At 38.2% G+C, this 19,657-nt stretch overlaps 1 protein-coding gene across 1 annotated transcript in view; it reads right to left on the bottom strand.

The window, feature by feature from the left end:
- The window catches only part of LOC140267252 (glutamate receptor ionotropic, kainate 2-like), a 66,424-nt gene that overhangs the window by 20,019 nt on the left and 26,748 nt on the right, over positions 1-19,657 (bottom strand). The window contains exon 7 of the mRNA XM_072362468.1: positions 466-609. Coding sequence (XP_072218569.1) covers positions 466-609 — 144 coding nt within the window. The remainder of the gene's footprint in view (positions 1-465; positions 610-19,657) is intronic.

Below are 19,657 nucleotides of genomic sequence, written 5' to 3'. Positions count from 1 at the left end.
TCATTTAGAAAATTACCTGCAATGATACCATCCACAGAATGAAAAAGCTCTGTAAAACAAAGCAAATGGCTCACCCTAACTGGAGTTAAGGAGACACGCAGAGGCTTTGATATAAACACAGGAGGAGAAAGAACAGAGAATGGATGGGGGAAAAGAGAATAAAACATCCAACAATAAATTTATTTACTGTGGACAATGCAGTGGTTGTTTAGATTCCATTTTCATAAAGACTTTTGACAGCATTAAGGTTAGATAATAAACATATTTGAGATGCTTGTGATGATCACTACAAGAGACAAAAATAATATTTTCTATGAAAAACAGCACAGAAATTGTGTGATTAAGCAGTGATGTTCAAAGAATGGCACTGAGCCCCACAGAACAACAACAGAGCGAGAGTTCAGCAGATTCCACAGGTGGGAGATCAGGACAGGATGCACATTGATAGCTGTGATGGCCTTGTACCTCTTTGATAAGGTTGATGAAACGGCCTCCAAAGCGCCAGGGCTTGTGGCGGTTACACTGCAGAGAGCTGACGGTGATCTGCTGTGACTGCTGCACTGCCACCGCCACCACATGCACGGCATCATACATGAGCGCTGCATCTGTCTGCAAACAGGAAGTTAATATTATCAGATGTTTTTATAAAACCTGTTGCCCACGTGACCTTTCTTTCCTTCATTTTTCACCTGTTGAGAGAAATAAGAAACCATTAATGTCTTGTGTGTCTCGCTTTACTTTTAGAGAATCGGAATGAGGAGTATTGCCAGCAGCAAATGCCCAGCACAAATGGCATGCCGTCTCAGCCTGTTAGTAAAAATATCCAAGAAACGTCTGAGGCAATCAGAAAGCTCTGCCAGAGACAGTTTTTCAGTGGATGGCTGGCCTGTCAGTGTGAAGACTAATGGTTCCTGATGGGTGTGCCTGTTCTCCAGAAAGAGGGAGTGCAAAACAGGCACCAGTGGAGACAGAACAACTCTGACTGGTCCACTCAACATGCTAGTACAAAGCACAATGAGAGGCTGGGATACATGGTGAGTTGGATTAAAAGATGTCCATGCTAACTATCTACATAACTCAGAAATAAGTCATCAAAGGGAGTAAATGCTCAAGCTTGAATGTATCGTTCTAGCATGCTGAGATTTATCGTGACTGCTTCAGTGGGCACACATGAATATGTTTCATGCTGTCTGTCCACATGGTTTGGGAGACTGCATTTACCCAGGTCAACACATTACAGCTCAGCTCAGATCCCCTTTACATGGTCCCACACCGGCTGAAATACACTGTGGTGATCTTATTTGACAAGTCCTGGATGACTGAATTGCAAAAGAGTATGAAAAATGACCACAAAGTATTTGCAGCTTCAGCATAGAAATTTAGTGGGTGTCCTTGCTGTCACAGAGAATGAGCTAGGCTCCTGCACAGCTTATGTTGGATCCCTATGTTCTCTCCGTAGGTGCACCGAGGCATCCATTTCATCAATGTGGAAGAGAAAGGGATGCACAGAGGGGTGGGAGGAGCAAAAGTATACACTATGTGCGGTTTTTTTCAAGCCTTATTAGTGTTGACAGGCTGATAACAGAAATAAATCTTATATTCATCAGGGAGGGAAGAGGAAATTGAGAATATAAAGGAAGGGATCGAGCTTGTGTGTGATTACAGTGATGGGAAGGTCTGTTTTTAGCCTGTCCCCCAGTTCTCCTGTGTTTTCAGAGTCGATGGCTGCGAATGTCAAAAGCAGCAGCAGATCAGAGAATGGGAGGCATCTCTGCACTCTTTTATCCTTTCTGCTTTCCTGGGAAAGGGAACAGCTAGTGCTATATCTGCTCCCCCAGTGCCAACAGTATGTCAGTGTGTGTCATTCAAATAATCTGTTTCTTAAATAGAGAGAATATTACACGTGACCAGCTTCCAAATTCAAAGACATGCAGATTTTTTAGTGTATTTCAAAAATGTAGGACGGTATCAGATGGGGCAAGTTAATGAAAAGAATGTTCCCTTTCCATTTACAAGAATAAATGATCAATTTATTTTTAATTTACTTTTAATTTATTCAACATATCTACCTTGTTCTTTTTTAGTTGGCTGTGCCATTTTACATTCATGCAATTCAAATAAAATCTGCCCTTTAACTATTTGTCAGAATACTCTTCATAGATGCCTCTTCATTTCAGTTCTTCATGTGACCTCTCAGCTCTCCTCCACCAGCTTTGACGTATTTCTTTCAAAATGAATCAATATCACACTGCGATTCTTACATCTACAAACTACTGTCTACACTGAAGTTTCAGTAAATTGGCTTTAAATATATTCTGTAAAACACCTCTGGGAATAGGAATCTGACAGCTTGTTTACTAAAAACAGATACAGTCTGAAAACTTCAGCTTAGAAGTTTATTTTTAGGTTGCTTTTATTGCTGAAATACACCCAAGTTTAAAATCCAGCTGGATTGTTTTTAGCACGGCCTTGATATGTGGGCAGGCTGATTATTCACTTTACTAAAGCTTAACAGCCAAACTTGCACTTTTAACTTACTAACTGTATGGTGCTATTTTCTTATTCTAGAACAGCTTTCTATGTGGCAACTTCACGAAACTAAACTGTCTCATGGTGACACATTCTCATTTTGTTGCCATAAAAACATTTGCTATTTCATTATAAGATGTTAATAGTTTCAAGAAAATTTGCATAAATATGCGCTGAGAACAAGAGGGCATATTTAGTATGCTTTGATGCTTTTTAAATGTACAAAAGCAGAAAAAATATTTCTCTTTTTTCCTTTTTTTTCTAACTCAGTGGCATTGGAAACCAGCTGTGAACACAGATATGGTAGACACTGATCAGCCATATCATTAACCCTATACCAATGTACATTTTTGCAACACCATCACTAACATTGGGTGTATTTTGCCCGATATATGCCCCCAAAAATACTTCTCATCAAAATATGTTAAAATACAACCATACATGGCAAACTGAAGCACTCTTCTTCTATTTCCGGCTATTGAACGTCTCATAAAATAAAAAAAAGGTACCAAGACCTTATATAAAGCCCATAAAATTATTGAAAAATTAATACTAGTCTTTTTTTACTAGTCTTTTTTTACCATTTTTTTTTACCACTTTAAAAACAATATAACCAAAGTGCTGTACAATAAAAGCACGAGGCAAAAAAAACAGGAATTGAAATGCAGATAGAGATAAAATAGAAAAGTTAGAAAAGAATAGAATTAAATTAAATAAAGTTGAACGAAATGAATTCATAGGAGCTGTAAAGAGTGAGAACACAGAAAAAAGTTAGATTAAAATCATAGACAACAACTCACACTGGGTTGAAGGGCAGGGGGTTAAAGTGCATTTTTAAACGAGTTTTAAAAACAGCAGGAGAAGGAGACTGCCTGACCTGCAGTGGCAGCTTGTTCCACATTTTGCGAACTGCTGCTGAGAAGGGTCTGTCTCCTCTTGATTTATAAAATGTTTTAGAAGCATCTAGTCAGCTGATCTGAGAGCACATGACGGCATGTAAGGGTGAAGCAGCTCAGAAAGATAAAAAAAACTCGGATGGATTCAGAAATGGACAGGAAGCCAGTGAAGAGGCGCAAAAACTGGAGTGATGTGCTCTTGTTTGCCTGTACCAGTTAAAAATGGTGCCACACCATTTTGTACCAGCTGTATTCGTGACAGGGAAGCCTGGTTAATTCCAATGAAAAGCGAGTTACAATAATCCAGGCATGAGGTAATAAAAGCATGAATAACTGTCTCTAGGTGGCGTCTAGACAGGAGGGACTTGATTTTTGACAGCTGCCTCAGCTGAAAAAAAAACAAGATTTAACCACAGCATTGATTAATGCGTCAAGTTTTAGGCAGGGGTCCATTTTCACATCTGAATTTCTGATGCTGGATTTTTCATGTGGGGCCAAAGAGACAAGCTCAATGGGTGCAACTGGAACCACTGGATTTAAACAGCTTGACCTCAGTCTTTTTGTAACTGAAATTAAGAAAATTCTGTGCCATCCATCCCCTGCTTTCGCTAAGACAATCAAGGAGAGGCTGAGCGGAAAATAGACCACTGCGTTTAAAAGGAAAATAGACTTGACAGTTGTCTACATATAAGTGAAACGAGATACCATGCTTACTCAAAATAGCCAATGTGCAGCGCATTGGTGAAAATCGACACAGTGCTCTGCAAGGAAACCTCAGGTTCTTGTAGGCATATAAATATTACTTGAGAATGCACCATCCACCAAAACATTACTGCATATGCATTTAGTACCCAGATTCCACTCCGATAAAGTATCTACAGGATGACGTGAAATGAACCTGATTCACAGTGGCCCCACACTGCAACCCACAAAGTTAGTAAAGCAAGTAAATCCTTGCCACAAGAGGTCCAGAGCTGCTACACAGGTGGAAGGACAGTTTTAATCTCATGGCTAATTAGTGTAGCATAAATATTCAAAATGATTTAACTAATCTTGCAGAAAATAGTTGCTATATACACTTCTAGCATTTGGCACTAGATTATCCAGATTACAGATTTGTCATTGCTATGAAGTCACATAAAAATCAAATAATGTTTTGCCTTAAAAACTACCTGGTAAATTAAAAATGCTTTCAGTGCAAAACTAAATAACCAAATTAAATATAACAAATGAACAAATTAATAAATGCAGAATAAAAAGCTTGTATGAGCAATATGCAGACAAAGCGGCAACAATATATGCAACTGTGCATGTTCTTTAGTCTGGTTACCAACGGACAATAACTCTTTTTTGGAAATATAGCTCCTGAGCAGATGCTCCTGTACCTTCTTTTGATGACATGAGAAAGAAGAGACTGTGAGGAAGGTTGAGAAGGGTCACTTATTAGGCTGTCTCCTCTATGGGTGCACCTCTGGCTATAGATGTCACTCAGAAATGACAGTAGCGTACCAATGATCTTCTTTGCTGTTCTCACAACTGTCTTCTACCTTTTTCTCTCCTCTACTGTTCTTGAAACAGGAAATGAAGTATTATGAGAGGATGCTTTTAGTGATGCCATGATAAAAGACATTCATGGTTGTAGTGGAGAGGTCTGCCTCTTGAGTCTACAGAAAAGACGGAGGTGCTGCTGGGGCTTCTTGACGACAGCTGTCGTGTTATCGCTGGAGGTCAAGCCATCAGCCAGATGAAATCCTGGGAACTTAGTGCGTTTAACTCTCAACATGAAAGCCACAGATGATAAGCGGATGGTGGTGGTTTGTTTTGGTCCCCCTGAAGTCAGTAATCATCTCTTTTGTTTTTTCTATGTTGAAAGGGGGGTTTTAGGATTTGCACTTGTTTGGCAGCTGTCATTTGGATGTTGGACACTTTTTTTGCAGAAGAACAGCAGCCAGAATGATACAATGAAAGCAGATTGAATCAAAACAGTACAATTGTACAACGAACGGCTGAACACAGTGCTGAAACTTGCTGTAAACCTTTCTTTCGCCAAACAGAACTCCATATTACCATGCCACTTTGTTTTCACGTCATTTGATAGGTTGTTGTAGTAAAATATCAACAACAATAAACACATTTCTGGAATACACATTTCAGCGTTATTTCCTTGAACAGCAAACTTCAAAGTATAAAAACACAGAAAGAATGCAGCTCAGGTTGGTGATGTAAATAACAGAGTGCTTTATGATGATTCAAGCGTATGTATCCTTTTTCACAGTGCTTTGAAAATGCCTTATAACCCCTACAACAACAGTTTGTTAGCAGCAGTATAAAGAGGTTTTATCTGGCCAATGTCAGAGGCAGGGCTTTGTTTATGGTCACATAAACATTGATCAGACCCATGAGTTTATTTGAGAACAGGATATTGGATGGGGCACAGTATAGACACAGATCTGCAAGCTGTTATGTTTGCACAAAAATAATCCACTGATTCCTCTATCAGCCTCTTTGTGTGACTGATTTATATTATTCTCTTATAGTCTCTTCCCACTTAACCATTCTGGAAATATTTCTCCTATCTTTTAACTTTACATAGCTGTGATAAATCAAATATTGTCTGGTTCAAATGATTTATAAGGCAAATATCTTCTCCCTACGTTCCTAGCAGAACAATTGCTGAAAATCCCTATATGATGGAAACAAAAGGAGGCTGGCTTCAAGTGGTAGGAAAAACCAAAGGGGAAGAAAATATGAAATGATAGATCATGGTTCTGGCAGATTGCATTTAATATAAAAACAATCCAAGAGCGTTCTTGATATTTATTGTAGAGCCAAGCAAAAGTCCTGTGGGGTGTTTTAAGTGCTTTAAGTGGAATAAATTTTGTACCTTTGGGACACTGAAAAAGAAATGGGAAAAGGGTTTTAGAGAGAATGCCCAAAACCTTTGTTTCCTTGTCCCTTTTCTCCCTACCTTTACACACTGACATGAAATCCCACAGTCCTCTTTTGCATCTGCAAACATACCAGTCTAGAAAACATTTTCCTTCTGACAACTCACATCTTTCCATGCCTTGATGCCTTTGTTCAACTTTGCATCTTGTCCCTCAAAAACATTATACGTGAGAAGTATGCAAATAAAAACACACATGCAGAAAGCAATTAGCAAGACGTGTGCGTACCGCACACATTTTAAACATGATCGCAATCAGACATTGTGACAAACCCTTGCTTGCAAGCTTCCCACTGGTATGCCTCATTTGTTGCCATTGCATGCTGTTTCCTCATTTGGAAGAGGTGAACCTCACTCCACTGAAGCAAGCTGCTGTGTGTATGTGTGTGTTTATACAAATATATTCATTTTTGCTGCATAAGTATTCATACCAGCTCTTCACCTGTGCATAATTCAACATGGTAATGTAGCACGTTAAAAAACAACATCTCTCTTTCTCTTCTCGCCTCTTCCCAGACAGCTGTCCCCATCCTGGATTTCCTATAAACACACAAACACACACAACTACCCAACCTGTAATGGACATGTTCTGTGCCTGCTTATGTACACTGGAACTCCACTATTTATGCGTATTATATACATATGAATAATCTGAATTAGATTAGCTTGGACCTGTTATTCACCATGCATCACTGGGCTGCAGCTCCAAGGCTCAGAGCAACAACCACACGCGCTACCATGCAGAGATATGCACTCTGACAAAAACACACCCCGCCAGCATTGCCACCAGCATCAGAGTCACAATGTCAGCAGGAGATATGGAAGCTCTTTGTTTTCTTGGAGGTGAAGTCACTCTGCCCTCAGATCACAGACAGACCCATGGGGTTTGATGATTTGATTGAAGAGGGAGGCAATTATTCATTTCTTTTCATACTTTATATGTAATTGTACTGCCTTACTGAGCAGTCGGTACAAGTATTAGATTAGAAAAGAAAGATCCTTTCCTATAATTTAAAATTGAAAGCATCTATTTATACAAACTGTATTTGCTTCATGTGAAATCCTGATTCTGAACATTATTGGTGCTGTATTCCACTCAGTGTGGGAAAGAAACTTTAATTGCATAATACTTTATATAAAGTATGAACGGTCATTACTAACAAAAACAATTTAGAGAAATATCTTTATGCTCTTGATTCTTATTTACTTAATGAGAGCTAGAAGATCAATACCACCCCTTTTGTCTATCTGTTCCATACAGAATTGGAGCCAGCTGTTAAGTTATTATCTACAATAATGAGACAAGGATGAAATACCATCAGGGAGATGTCTGATTGGTCCCTTATTCATGCAGCATGACAACACCAAACCTACAGCCAAAGTCATAAATAACTGCGCTATCTTCAGCTGCGACAAGTCCGGAAACAGATAGTATGGGTCCTATAGATCTCCGGTCTCAACATCTTTGAGTCATTCTGGGATTACACAGACACAGCAGACACTGAAGCAGAACATACACCGTATAAAAGACACAATGTTGCCACCTGCTTAGAAAAAAGGAAGCCAGTTTGGGAGTGACTTACCAATAAGGCTCAATGGCTCCAAAACATTTTTGGTTTTAATGGATTCTCATTTAAAAGGTGTCAGTTTCGTTCAGAAAATACATGCCAATAATGTTTCTTTCACACTTGGGTATTTAATTTGATAAAGTCCTTTCTTCAGATCATTTTAATTTTATTCATATATTTGTTTTACTATTTTTCAACAATTCAAAACCTCCTGTTGAAGCATTTTATGTAGAGAGAAACCAACATTCAACTTTGAGCAATTACTCGGTTTCTGTTGGGAGAGAGACACGTCAACACTTCAGTGTCCTGGTGGTCTGTTACAGATAATTCCATAATTAAGATATTAAGCATCAAAGAGAGATTAGTTTGGGGGCGTCACTGGCTTGATGGACATGATGGGAGTCTGTGGGAGTAATTGCCAAACTGCTGAGAAGAAACAGAAGGTCTGTTCATTGGTGAACTCCAGTCCAATGCACAAGATATGTTTCCATCAGAAAGTCGTGTTGTTCATCAGCTTTTTAATTCAGTTTTTTGGTCCAGTGAAATTCTGGCTTGTTCTTTGGTTTACTGGACAAATAGAACCTCAATTTATTCTGATATTCTTCTCTTTTTATAAATGAATGTTTATTTTCTCACAATAGCTTTCAGTTTAAATGCATCTAACATGGAAATGAATCTCCTTTAAGTAGGGTGTGTAAAATGCTCCACAAAAGTTGACACTTTATTCCCAGAGCATTCAGGGAAGAGTTTTAGCATCCCAATTAACATCAAACTTTTACTTTTATGAATTATGGATGAATTCAATAACCAAGCAAGATACAGTTACCCGATAACTCAGAGCTCCCTTTTCTTGTCCAGTTTACCCATCTCACACAGCCATTATATAGTCTTTGCTACACAGCAGACTCACTTAGAGAGTGAGCCAAAAGCTGTGAATTATCTTCAAACATTACTTGAAGGTATCGCTCTAGCCTTATTGCCACTTAGGATATTATTTCTGTCGCATGACGAAACAATATCATGTCTGAGGCCATTGGCATTATCATGTGGGATATGTGCTATATGTTGTTGAAAAATATCTACATGTGTCTCATGGCACAAATGTATTTCCAAAGAAGTTGATTTACAAAAAAAACCCCAAAAGCTCACACACACAAAACAACTTAGGCTATACTGTATTCATCTACAAAAGCATTATGGGGACTACAACTATAACGATAAAATCACATAAATTATTCAGTATTCAAAATAAAAAACATTACTTCAGCAAAGCAGTCAAATACATCAGGAAAAAAATATCTAGCAACTAAAGTCCCAAATATGATTGGAGTAGGTTTTTATTTCAACAATTATTGTGCTGCTTCGGAAAAGAAGGAGATTAGGAACTACATGGTTAAAAGATCTATTAAAAGACTATAATGGCCATCAGGTAAAATCTCATTAAGAACCATCTAACCCCACTGTCTAACCTGCTGTGTTAGCAACAACAGCAAAACAGATCACAATGCATGATGGCAAATATTGATTGACATAATGACAAGCTCTTGTGAACTACATTTATTGATCCATGTAACAACAGAATGGGATATAGTGGGCAAAACTTTTTCAAAGCACTACAAAATGGCAATTCAAATCAGTTTACATAGGTAAACTAAAGTTTGATACAATCTAATTTAGTTCAATTTACATAGTTGACTATGTAATGAGTTAGCTGATGTTTCAAATACAGGTATGGTTACCTCTAGTTCAAACAATCGAAATAGCCATTACCAGATGCCAAACTTCAGTCCTCAAAGCAGTAATCAGCAAACCAAAGAGTGATGCCAAAGGGGCTTCTGCCACATGTTATATATAAAGCAAACAGTAAAGTTTGTCTTGCAAATAAGAATAAAAAGCTTTTTGCAGATTTTAGAAGGATCAGAAATAAGCCAAACACTATTTCCATTCTAGGTTGGTAGAGGACAACAGATACCCGAGTGTTAACCTGGACAACAGTCTGAACTGAAAATAACAGTAACAGAGCAGACTCTACTTCTTGAGGAAGCTCAGGTCCTTCACTGTTTGCAGCAATATGTTGCATATTTTCTTCAAGTCTGTGGTGGAGAGCGCAATCTGCTTTGCAGCCATCTGTGGGAGCAGCAGCACCAGAGCCCATGACTCAAAGATATTTATGAAACCGATAAAGAAAAAGCTGGCTTTGTGCTGGGGACAGCTCTTGAGCTCTTAGAGCTGATTGTGCAAAGAAGAATGCTGCAAAACTACTACCACTCCTCCTCCTCCTCCTACTACTACTCCTACTCCTATTACTACTACTACTACTACTTTTACTTCTACTTCTACTTCTACTTCTACTTCTACTCCTCCTCTTCCTCCTACTACTACTACTCCTACTCCTATTACTACTACTACTACTTTTACTTCTACTTCTGCTTCTACTTCTACTCCTCCTCTTCCTCCTCCTACTACTACTACTCCTACTCCTATTACTACTACTACTACTTTTACTTCTACTTCTGCTTCTACTTCTACTCCTCCTCTTCCTCCTACTACTATAACAACAACAACAACAACAACAATAATAATAGTAATACTAATAAGAATAATAATAATAATAAGAATAAGAATAAGAATAAAAATAAGAATAAGAATAAGAATAAGAATAAGAATAAGAATAAGAATAAGAATAAGAATAAGAATAAGAATAAGAATAAGAATAACCCAACTGACAAGTTTTTTTTAAACAAATGGTTGAGATCTCCTCCCGGTGAAAGTAACTTTACATTTCCCTTGAAACATACAGTATACTCATTTATATACTCATACACTATAATAAAGTATGCTTCACCAAACATAAAAACAAGATATTAAAGGGTTAATTTGATTAATTTGATTTAATTGAAGTTTACCTTTTTGAAAACTTTGATAAATATAAAGATATTCATGCTGATTTTTATGCTACTTAAATTTTGCTTTTGATGCCTGAAAGAGTGTTGTGTTTCTGTCAGATGTGCCTTAAGAGGGTGACAAAACTGAGTCACTGCATTGACAACTGTGTAAATGTTCGGTCCTAGCAGAACAATTTTGGAAACGAGAGTCGAAAAACACTAAAATTAGACATATGTGATTTATGGGGCATATTATGGCTGTTTCAGGTCTCCTAGTGGGAAAAGGGGGAACAGACAGTGTCAGATCATTATGGTGAAAAAAAGCCCCTCAAGTGATTGCAGTGATTGTCCACAACTTTCCCACTCTGTCTATCTTCCTCTTTCCTTGTGACTGAATATGTTTTGCTACCTCCCTTCACCCCCATCTCTTTCTCCCCTTTGTCGACCCTCTGCCCTCCCCTGCTGCTCTCTACAGTATTTCACTGTGCCGTGTATGTGAGCTCGCCTCTGAGTGCAGATATATGGCAGGCTTTGCCAGTGCTGTCACTGTTACTTCTCCACTTTTTCTTTTGTGTATTAAAAGGTTTAATCCCTTTCTCACATTGAATTTCCACATGCTGAGGCAACAGAGTAGGCCAGCTGCATTTAAAAAAAAAAGTAAGGATTTTGTCAAGTAAGACTGGTTTCTTTCAGCAAGAACCCCACGGCAACAGATTCACTGATGGTGGCTGGATTTGTGTGAAAGTACATTCATGGCTTCATTGTAGGTTTAAGAACACTTTAAAGAGGGATAAATGACTATACTGCCGAGGTTTTGCTTTAAAAGAGAAGATCCTCTGAGATCGGTGAGAGAAATCTGTTTGATGTATGTCCATATACATTGATTTAGTTCTGCTGCAGCGGTATTAAGGTGCCCTTATCAAACTCTGACAGAAGCATTCTTGTTGAGAAAACCTCCATTTTGACCTTACAATGCTCTTTTATCAATGTCTAAATGATCTTCCTGTTTGAAGCATAACTTCTTTCATCAATGTAGCCTCATAGTTTTTTTATCCTTTAATGTCAACAAATTGTGTTTGAACTTTCTTATAAACAGAAGCAGAAGTGGAAAGACAGTTAATACCTTTATCAAACTTTGAAAACAGTTGGTTGACACAGCTAAATGGGTGAAGCAGTTCAAATATGCACATAACTATCTGGTCCCTCCTTTGTTTGCTCGAAACAAACTACAGTTGAGACTATCAGAAACACTTTTTTGCATACTAGATTTTCCCTACTAAGCTTTGTCTGGTTTTTGGTTTTCAGAAAGTATCAATTGGGTAACCAACAGGAATATAAATAAATATAATATGTGTTAAATTTGGATGGGCTGTCAGAGGATCAGGACAGTGATTTCAGTTCAGGCAGTGGTGAGTGTCTGTTTTCTGCTGGTGGTTGAAATTCTATATTTCACTCCAAACACACAAAGTGGTGTAACCAAACCAACTGACAGACAGACCTGCCACTATTAACTCAAGAACAAAGCTACCCTGTAGCATGGTTAAAAATATCTCAAATTATGACTGCACATCAGAAACATCAAATGTGATGCAGAGTCTAAATTTTTTATTAAGTCTAACAACAGAGGCTGTCATTGCTCAGAGCAGTATTGTCCCACTAGGTCCCTCGGGCAACAGCATGCTGCTGGCAGCACGGTCCAGTCAGAGTCCATTCTAATTAACACCATGCTGCTTTACCTACATCTGATTAAGTAGCTGTTTAACATGATGGCCCAACCTCATATTTAATCAGTCTCCAGCCAAGTTTCCTATAAGATGCTCACTGGTGGCCTCTCCACAGGTTTTGTCTCCTCTCAGCTCATCATCCTTTTCCAAAATTTCCAGAGGGACAAAACGTGCAACATCCAAAACCCTTGAAAACTGGCCAAGCGAAGTATTATGTTTAAATGGTAAATCACTTAAGAAACTAAAGGCTTCAGCTGTGGCATAGACAAGTTAGAGTTGGACTCTACAGAGGAGGGCTGTTGAAGGAATTTTGCTACCATCTGGTGAGCTCTGGTGGCCAGAGAACAGGGAACAGCAGAAGAGTGGGGCGGTAGGGGGGTTAAACAGTGTAGAGGGAGTCCCAGCCTAATTCATACTGTAAACAATACAGTCAGTGTTAATTACATCAGAGTTACTGCTAAGCAGTGGGTATTTTGTCGAGGTCTGTCCAGAAAACCAAAGCAGGAGGATGTAATCAGTTCAATAAAAAAGTGTGATCAACACAAAAAACAGCTGAATCTGGATGCCAAGATACATTATTTATTACTTATGAACAGAAATATTCATATCTATATTTATGTTTATTTCTATATATAGGTATATAATATGAAAAGCATGAAATCCTTCTTGTTTCCCATGCAGTTACACAAGAGGTTATCTTTCGTGTGCATGTTTATGTCAAGTGTACTTTTCTCTTTTTCGCGAGAATGGCATTTAACCTACTGTACAGGCAGGCATGGTCAGTCACAAGAATTATTAAAGAGTATTGGAAGTAGGTGGATATTGTTTTTCAGTTAGTGGTTTCTTATATCTATGGATAAATAAATTAAATTTGACACTGTAGCTGACTTGCCAATTTGATCTACACATCAATAAACTTTATAACAATACATCATTTACAAAACAGATGTAGATGAATAAAAGGCACAGTCCGTCAGCATAATTTATGTATGTACAAAAGTGAAACTGTTGAACATGATGTATGATCTGTCAGTTTGCTTGAGAGAATATATATATATACATATATATATATATATATATATATATATATATATATATATATATAGTCAGAGTCCATTCTAATAAACGCTGCTGCTGCTTTACCTACATCTGATTAAGTAGCTGTTTAACATGATGTCCCAACCGCATATTTAATCAGTCTCCAGCCGGGTTTCCTATACATACATATATATGATATTTGAAGATATCTCAGCCTGTATCTTGGGCTGAACCTATATTTCTGAGCCCAAGAGTGAGCATGACACACTGCTCCTGCTGCCTGCTGCTGCATTAGCCTCCAGGGGCTGATTGTATGATAGTGATCTGATCATAGTTGTAGTTCCTGATTGCAAAGGTTTTTATTGACCTATATAACATCAGAAGGTTCCTGCTTGCATTAATATCGAGGACTATCAGAGTTGCTTGTGCATGCGTGTGGTTGTCCATGACTTATTGGATGATTTTGCCAGGGAGTTTTCTTCATGTGTCTTGACATTTGAAGCTATTTGTGTTTTGTTCTCTTTTTCCCTCACTTACTTTATATTGTTATGATAACGATCAATGAACAAGACACTGCAAAAAAACGTGGAGAAGGAAAAGTAGAGAAAGAAAATGGCCATAAAACCTCTTTTTAAATTCCTCCTCTCGCTCTGCCTGTTCTCAACCACAAAAAAAGCTTCTATGGACCATGGCAGCAGTGGTGCTAATAATGTTGATGCTGTGCCAAGCCCAGCTGGTGATGCCCGGCACAGGGCATCGAGTGTCTGCTCTCCACAGTTGCTGTCTTTAAAAGGCTCTCTCCTCTGCCAACTGGGATCAGAGGGAGGGAGATCACACTGTTGTAATGGACGCAACCAACCTATGAACCAGTGTGGATCTCATTTTGCTAGCTTTATCTGTCATATCTCAAATACGAAGTACATACTCCAAGAAATACACAGAGGAAATGCAACATTCCAAGTAGTTCAAAAAAAGGTGGTGGTTGTTTCAGAGCACTGGAGAGGAGTTTGTAATGACAACTGAAAAGAAACTGACTCGTATTGTATGTCCATGAGAGGTTTGGCTGATAAATTTTCATATTAGGAATTTTGGCTCCTAAGTTCCTTGCTAACAACATGCAAGCTTTAAGTGTCTACTCATAATGTATTAGTTAAAAACTGTAACAAACAAAATAAAATGTCTCCCACACAATACTAAATACGTGTTTGAATATCTAATGCGATGTTGAACTCATTTAAGATACAGATAGAAACTAGAAGAAAATGTTTCTGCCAATAAACCAACTTCCCAGGTGCTTAATTTTATTTTCAATTAAATTAATATGTGCAGTGATTAATTTCAGGCAAAACCACAAGATTTGCTTTCTATTCAATATAATATTGACTGTGGAGCACCTTATGTGGCTCCACACCTACACTGAGGAGCCTCATTTGGTTAAAATCTTGTATGAATGAAGCGTCTTTGCAATGGGATTCATGTGTTGAAATTCTCTTCCAATTATCAGATTCCAGACAACTGTGTTCTAAAACAAATCCGAGCCAAGTCCTCTCCATTAGAGAAACCATCAAGCGGGGACTGAATCAAACACTTTTCAGCATGTGCTTAGTGCGTTTGAAGCTTACATACAGGATAGCACAGGCATGAATGTAAACATGCATAATAACCACTATGTAGATGCCACCTAGCAGATTTCTGCAGCTTACTGTGTGTCTCCTACTCTACTCCCAGCAGTGCTTATTAATACGGCTACATGTCTGTTTTCCCTCCTTCTCTCTCTACCCTACGGCATATCTCTGCAAACCTGCTTCCTCTTTCTCATCCTTTCTCATCCTCTGTTCCCACTGTCCCTAATTTGAGTCCAAAGAGAAATGAAGCATGCTCAGGCTCAAGCTCCAGAAAAAAGGGTTTGTTTTGCTGAGTGCAATGTGTCAAAATTAACATGGAGGAAATCATAGCTTGTTTGCTGCAAATTTTGTGGAAAGGCACTCTATATGTGCATGCAACTTATCCGCTGCTTCCCTTCTGCATGCAGTTGATTTCCCACAGGGGACCAGCAGACTTCCATTAACAGATATTCAGAGTGGTAGTTACAGACTGGAGATATTCCTACAAAATGCTACCCATTAACTGTGTATTCTAATAAAAAATGTAAGGATTCTACTTTTGAGTATGCAAGGTCTTCCAAATTTTTGCTTATATTTCTAAAGCTAGAAGCAACTAGAACTTGTTTTTTATTTAGATTTTTTTTTTAAATTATTACAGAACCCCTAAAAAGTTAGCTGAACCTGAGTGTTATCAGGGTGTTTTCTTATCCTCTTTAAGTCAAACTGGCTTCTCACAGAGTCCCATATGAGCTAAAGTAGCGGCCCCACAATGTCAGTTTTCTATTAATAAGAGTTATTATTATGAGCTATTACACCAGAATTTTCAATTGTGTTGATGACACTGGAGAACATCCAGCTCTCTGTGGTGGTAATTATAGCTCAATGAAATGTAGACATCAATGAAATGCAGAGGTAGAAAATAACTGGGTGTAAAGCCTCAAAAGGCTTCCTTCTTTCTAGTATATACTTAACTTATTAAACTGGGATTTTAAAAATCTCAAATCAGAAAAAAGCATTACAATTAAATATTTAATTTGATGAAGGAAATAATTATGCCCAGATGGGAAGTCCACTAATCTTATTTAAATAAAAAGAATACCATTCAAAAGTGGGGAAACACCAACCCATTAATTTGGAATGAGCATTTATACTCAACATTTTGACAAGTACTGTTGGTATGAATATACACAGTGTCTTTCTGTTGATGTAAATAGTGATGGGAGTAAAACAATCTCTTAAAAAGAGTATAAAATCAAAGATGAAAGATCATTGTTAATATTTCAAGAAATATGATAGAGTAAACAATATTCTACAGAAAATTAATAAGAAAAGAGCACCATGCATGGTTTTTACATACTCTGTCTGCTTAAACCTTCTCCTATCAGTCAGCAGCCACGGTCGCCTCTAAACCCTTGCCTAGCACCCTAAAAAACAGGATAATTGATTGCCACAAAGCAGAGCAAGGCTGTTAGACAGCAAAGTGTTTTCATGTAGCTATTTTCTCCTTTTGTAATGCACTCAAGAAATTCTGTTCAACGGTAATGGTAGAGGTCACGGTGAGGTCTTTATGACCAAGAGAATAGTTAGAAATAACTACTTGCAGGATTTTCAGAAAGTGGAATCAAACTCCTTGTTTTGCTACTTAGGATGCCCGCACAAACATGACTTTATCAGTCATAGATAAAAAAGCAACCTTTTCTTCATCCTCTAAATGAAACCCCTACCAGAAGTTTGCAAAATGAACATTTAAACAAACTTGCCCTGTAGACTGATGACGACTGACCGAGAAATGACCCAATGAGCAAAAGTATCTTTCGAGTAATAAAGGGAGCAAGATTTCATACAAAGAACACATTTAACTGTGGAGCATGGGGTTGTATCTATGCTTCAGACTTGCCTTAAAACCAGTTGCTCATGAAGCATTTAATCAATGCAGGTAAATACCAGCAGATTGTGGAAGCAAACATCACAGTGTCTGTGAAATAGCTGAATAAGACAACAAAATGGCCTCTACCACAAGATGATGATCCTAATCACACCTAAGATTCTGCAATGGACTAACTTAAGAAGCACAGCAAGGAGGTTTTGCCACAGTCCTCACAGTCCCTCAGCTGGAACATCAGTGAAAGTCTTAGCCTTCCAAGAGGCTGAACAACCACTATTAAAAGAAGCCAGGATACTGCACAAAACGCAAATAAAAACAGAATGCACTGATTTGTAAATCTCATAACCAATATTTTACCCACAATAGAACACATAAAACATAAAACATGTTGAAACTGAGACATTTTCTTATTTCATGAAAAATAGTAGGTTAGCAAGACTTCGAATATTCCATTATCTACAGTGTGTATCATCAAAAAATTCAGAGAATCTGGAGACACCTCTGTGTGCATGGGACAAAAACCAGCACTGGATGCTTATGATCTTTGGGCTCTCAGGTGACACTGCATTAGAATCTGCCATGATTCTGTTATGGAAATCACTGCATGGATCCAGAAATACTTCCAGAAATCATTGTCTGTGGACACAGTTTACCGTGCCGTCCACAAATGCAGGTTAATGCGCTATCATACAAAGAAAAAGACAAATGTGAAGATAATCTGTGGTCAGACAGAAAAACATTGTAAATTCTTTTTGAAGATCATGTTTGTGTCCTTCAGACGAAAGAGAAACCCTCTGGCTTTAAATCAGCACTCAGTGCAAAAGCCTGCATCTCTGATGGTATGGAGGTGCATTAGTGCCCGTGGAACTGACAGCCTCCACATATGGAAAAGTACCATTTATACTGTAAGGTATGTACAGGTTTTAGGGCAACATATCCTCCCATCCAAATGATGTCATTTTCAGGGAAGACCTTGGGTAGTTCAGCAAGATAGCGATAAAACCACATACTGCAAATGCGTTGATGCCATCAAATTAATTAATTAAATTAAACTAATATTTTTCATGAAATAGTAAAAAATGTCTCACTTTGAACTTTTGTTATGCTTTCTATGTTCTGTTGTGAATTAAATATCGGTTTAACAGGTTTGAAAATAATTATATTTTATATTATAACCTTCAAAATAGGGAAATTGGGGTTGTAAAATGAGCCAAGAATCTCACAGAAGCAAAATAAAGCATTTACAAACTGTGATACTTGCCAAAAGGGGTGTTACTTATTATTAACCACTAATGATACCCAAGCATCTGCTTTTAGACTATTTTTCTTTATGAATTCTGAAGCTGTTAGAAATGGAAATAAAAGAGTGATTCTGCTTTTTTGGAAACCAGATCTTTTCTTTCACTCTAAACTGCTAAGCATAGCATGAATTTTAACAAGGGGTGCCCAAACTTTACTGACTGTGTTTTGTTTTTGTATCTGTTTGCCTGTACAGCATAACCAAACCCTAATGATTGTATATTTACTTCAAGGCACAAGAAATATTCTTGAGATCGACAACACATGTAAATAAACTGGTCTAATTAGCAGCCATGCTCTCAATGTGAGGTCCTCCATGCCAGAGATATCTCTTACAGAGTTAAGAAGCAGGCGCGCAGGGTGTTTGTGGCTGCGAGCTTGCCCGGCCTGACGAGGGACTTCTCATTATGCATCCGTGCCTGAGACAACACTAGGCCTCACCCAAGGCACCATGTGTCACTGTGATTTTACACAACCCAGCGTTTATACACGCCTTGTGGTGTGAGAAAACATTGAGTACACCTCTCAACACTCCTAACATCCACACCCTTTAATTCTTGCCTTTTCTGCTCTTCGTCCTCCTCATCAATGCTCTCTTGTCGCAGTCTCTCTCACCTTCCCCACCCTTCTCCTCCTCATCCCACCTCAGTCAATCAATCCCTCATGAAATCACAAGGTGACACGTACAGTGTTGTCCTGGTAACCATTGCTACACAACTGTTGCCTGGTCACCGGGCGCAAACAAGCTCAGAGCCCAGGAAGGTGTCTATACTGCACAGACTAAAAACAAGGCATCTGAGAAGCAATAAAAGGCTGGAGGGAGGGTCGGGGGTGGAAGGTCACTCACTGGCTGCTGCAGTCCGCCCTCCATTTAATTTAATGATACCATTCAAGGTGGATTCTCTGGCCTGAGTGCTGCAGCATAAATGTCAGGCAAATCTGCACGTCCGCTAAAGACATTTGTGTTAGAGAAGAACCCAAAATTATTTCCAACTATTTGAACCCATACATTTATAAAAGGAGCAGAATATTTTTTTAAATCACCAGAAGAACTGTTCCTCCGGTATGCATTTATCACGCCATTAAAATGACAATGGTTATTTTATTCATGCTGCAGTCTCTACTTTCACTCATTTCATGGAACCAAATTAGGAGGAAACACTAAAGAATGAAATATATCAGACCAGGGACTTATAAATAGACTATCTTAATGAAGCACTTTGTCAAGCTTGCCTTTGGATCTATTATTTATTATCTAACAGTATTTCTAGTCCAGTGAAGT

Source organism: Leuresthes tenuis, unplaced genomic scaffold, assembly GCF_036924035.1.
Source record: "Leuresthes tenuis unplaced genomic scaffold, fLeuTen1.0.hap1 SCAF_13, whole genome shotgun sequence".
Classification (NCBI taxonomy): domain Eukaryota; kingdom Metazoa; phylum Chordata; class Actinopteri; order Atheriniformes; family Atherinopsidae; genus Leuresthes; species Leuresthes tenuis.
The sequence above is the reverse complement of the archived record's forward strand: the minus strand, read 5'-3'. Positions and strand labels throughout refer to the sequence as shown.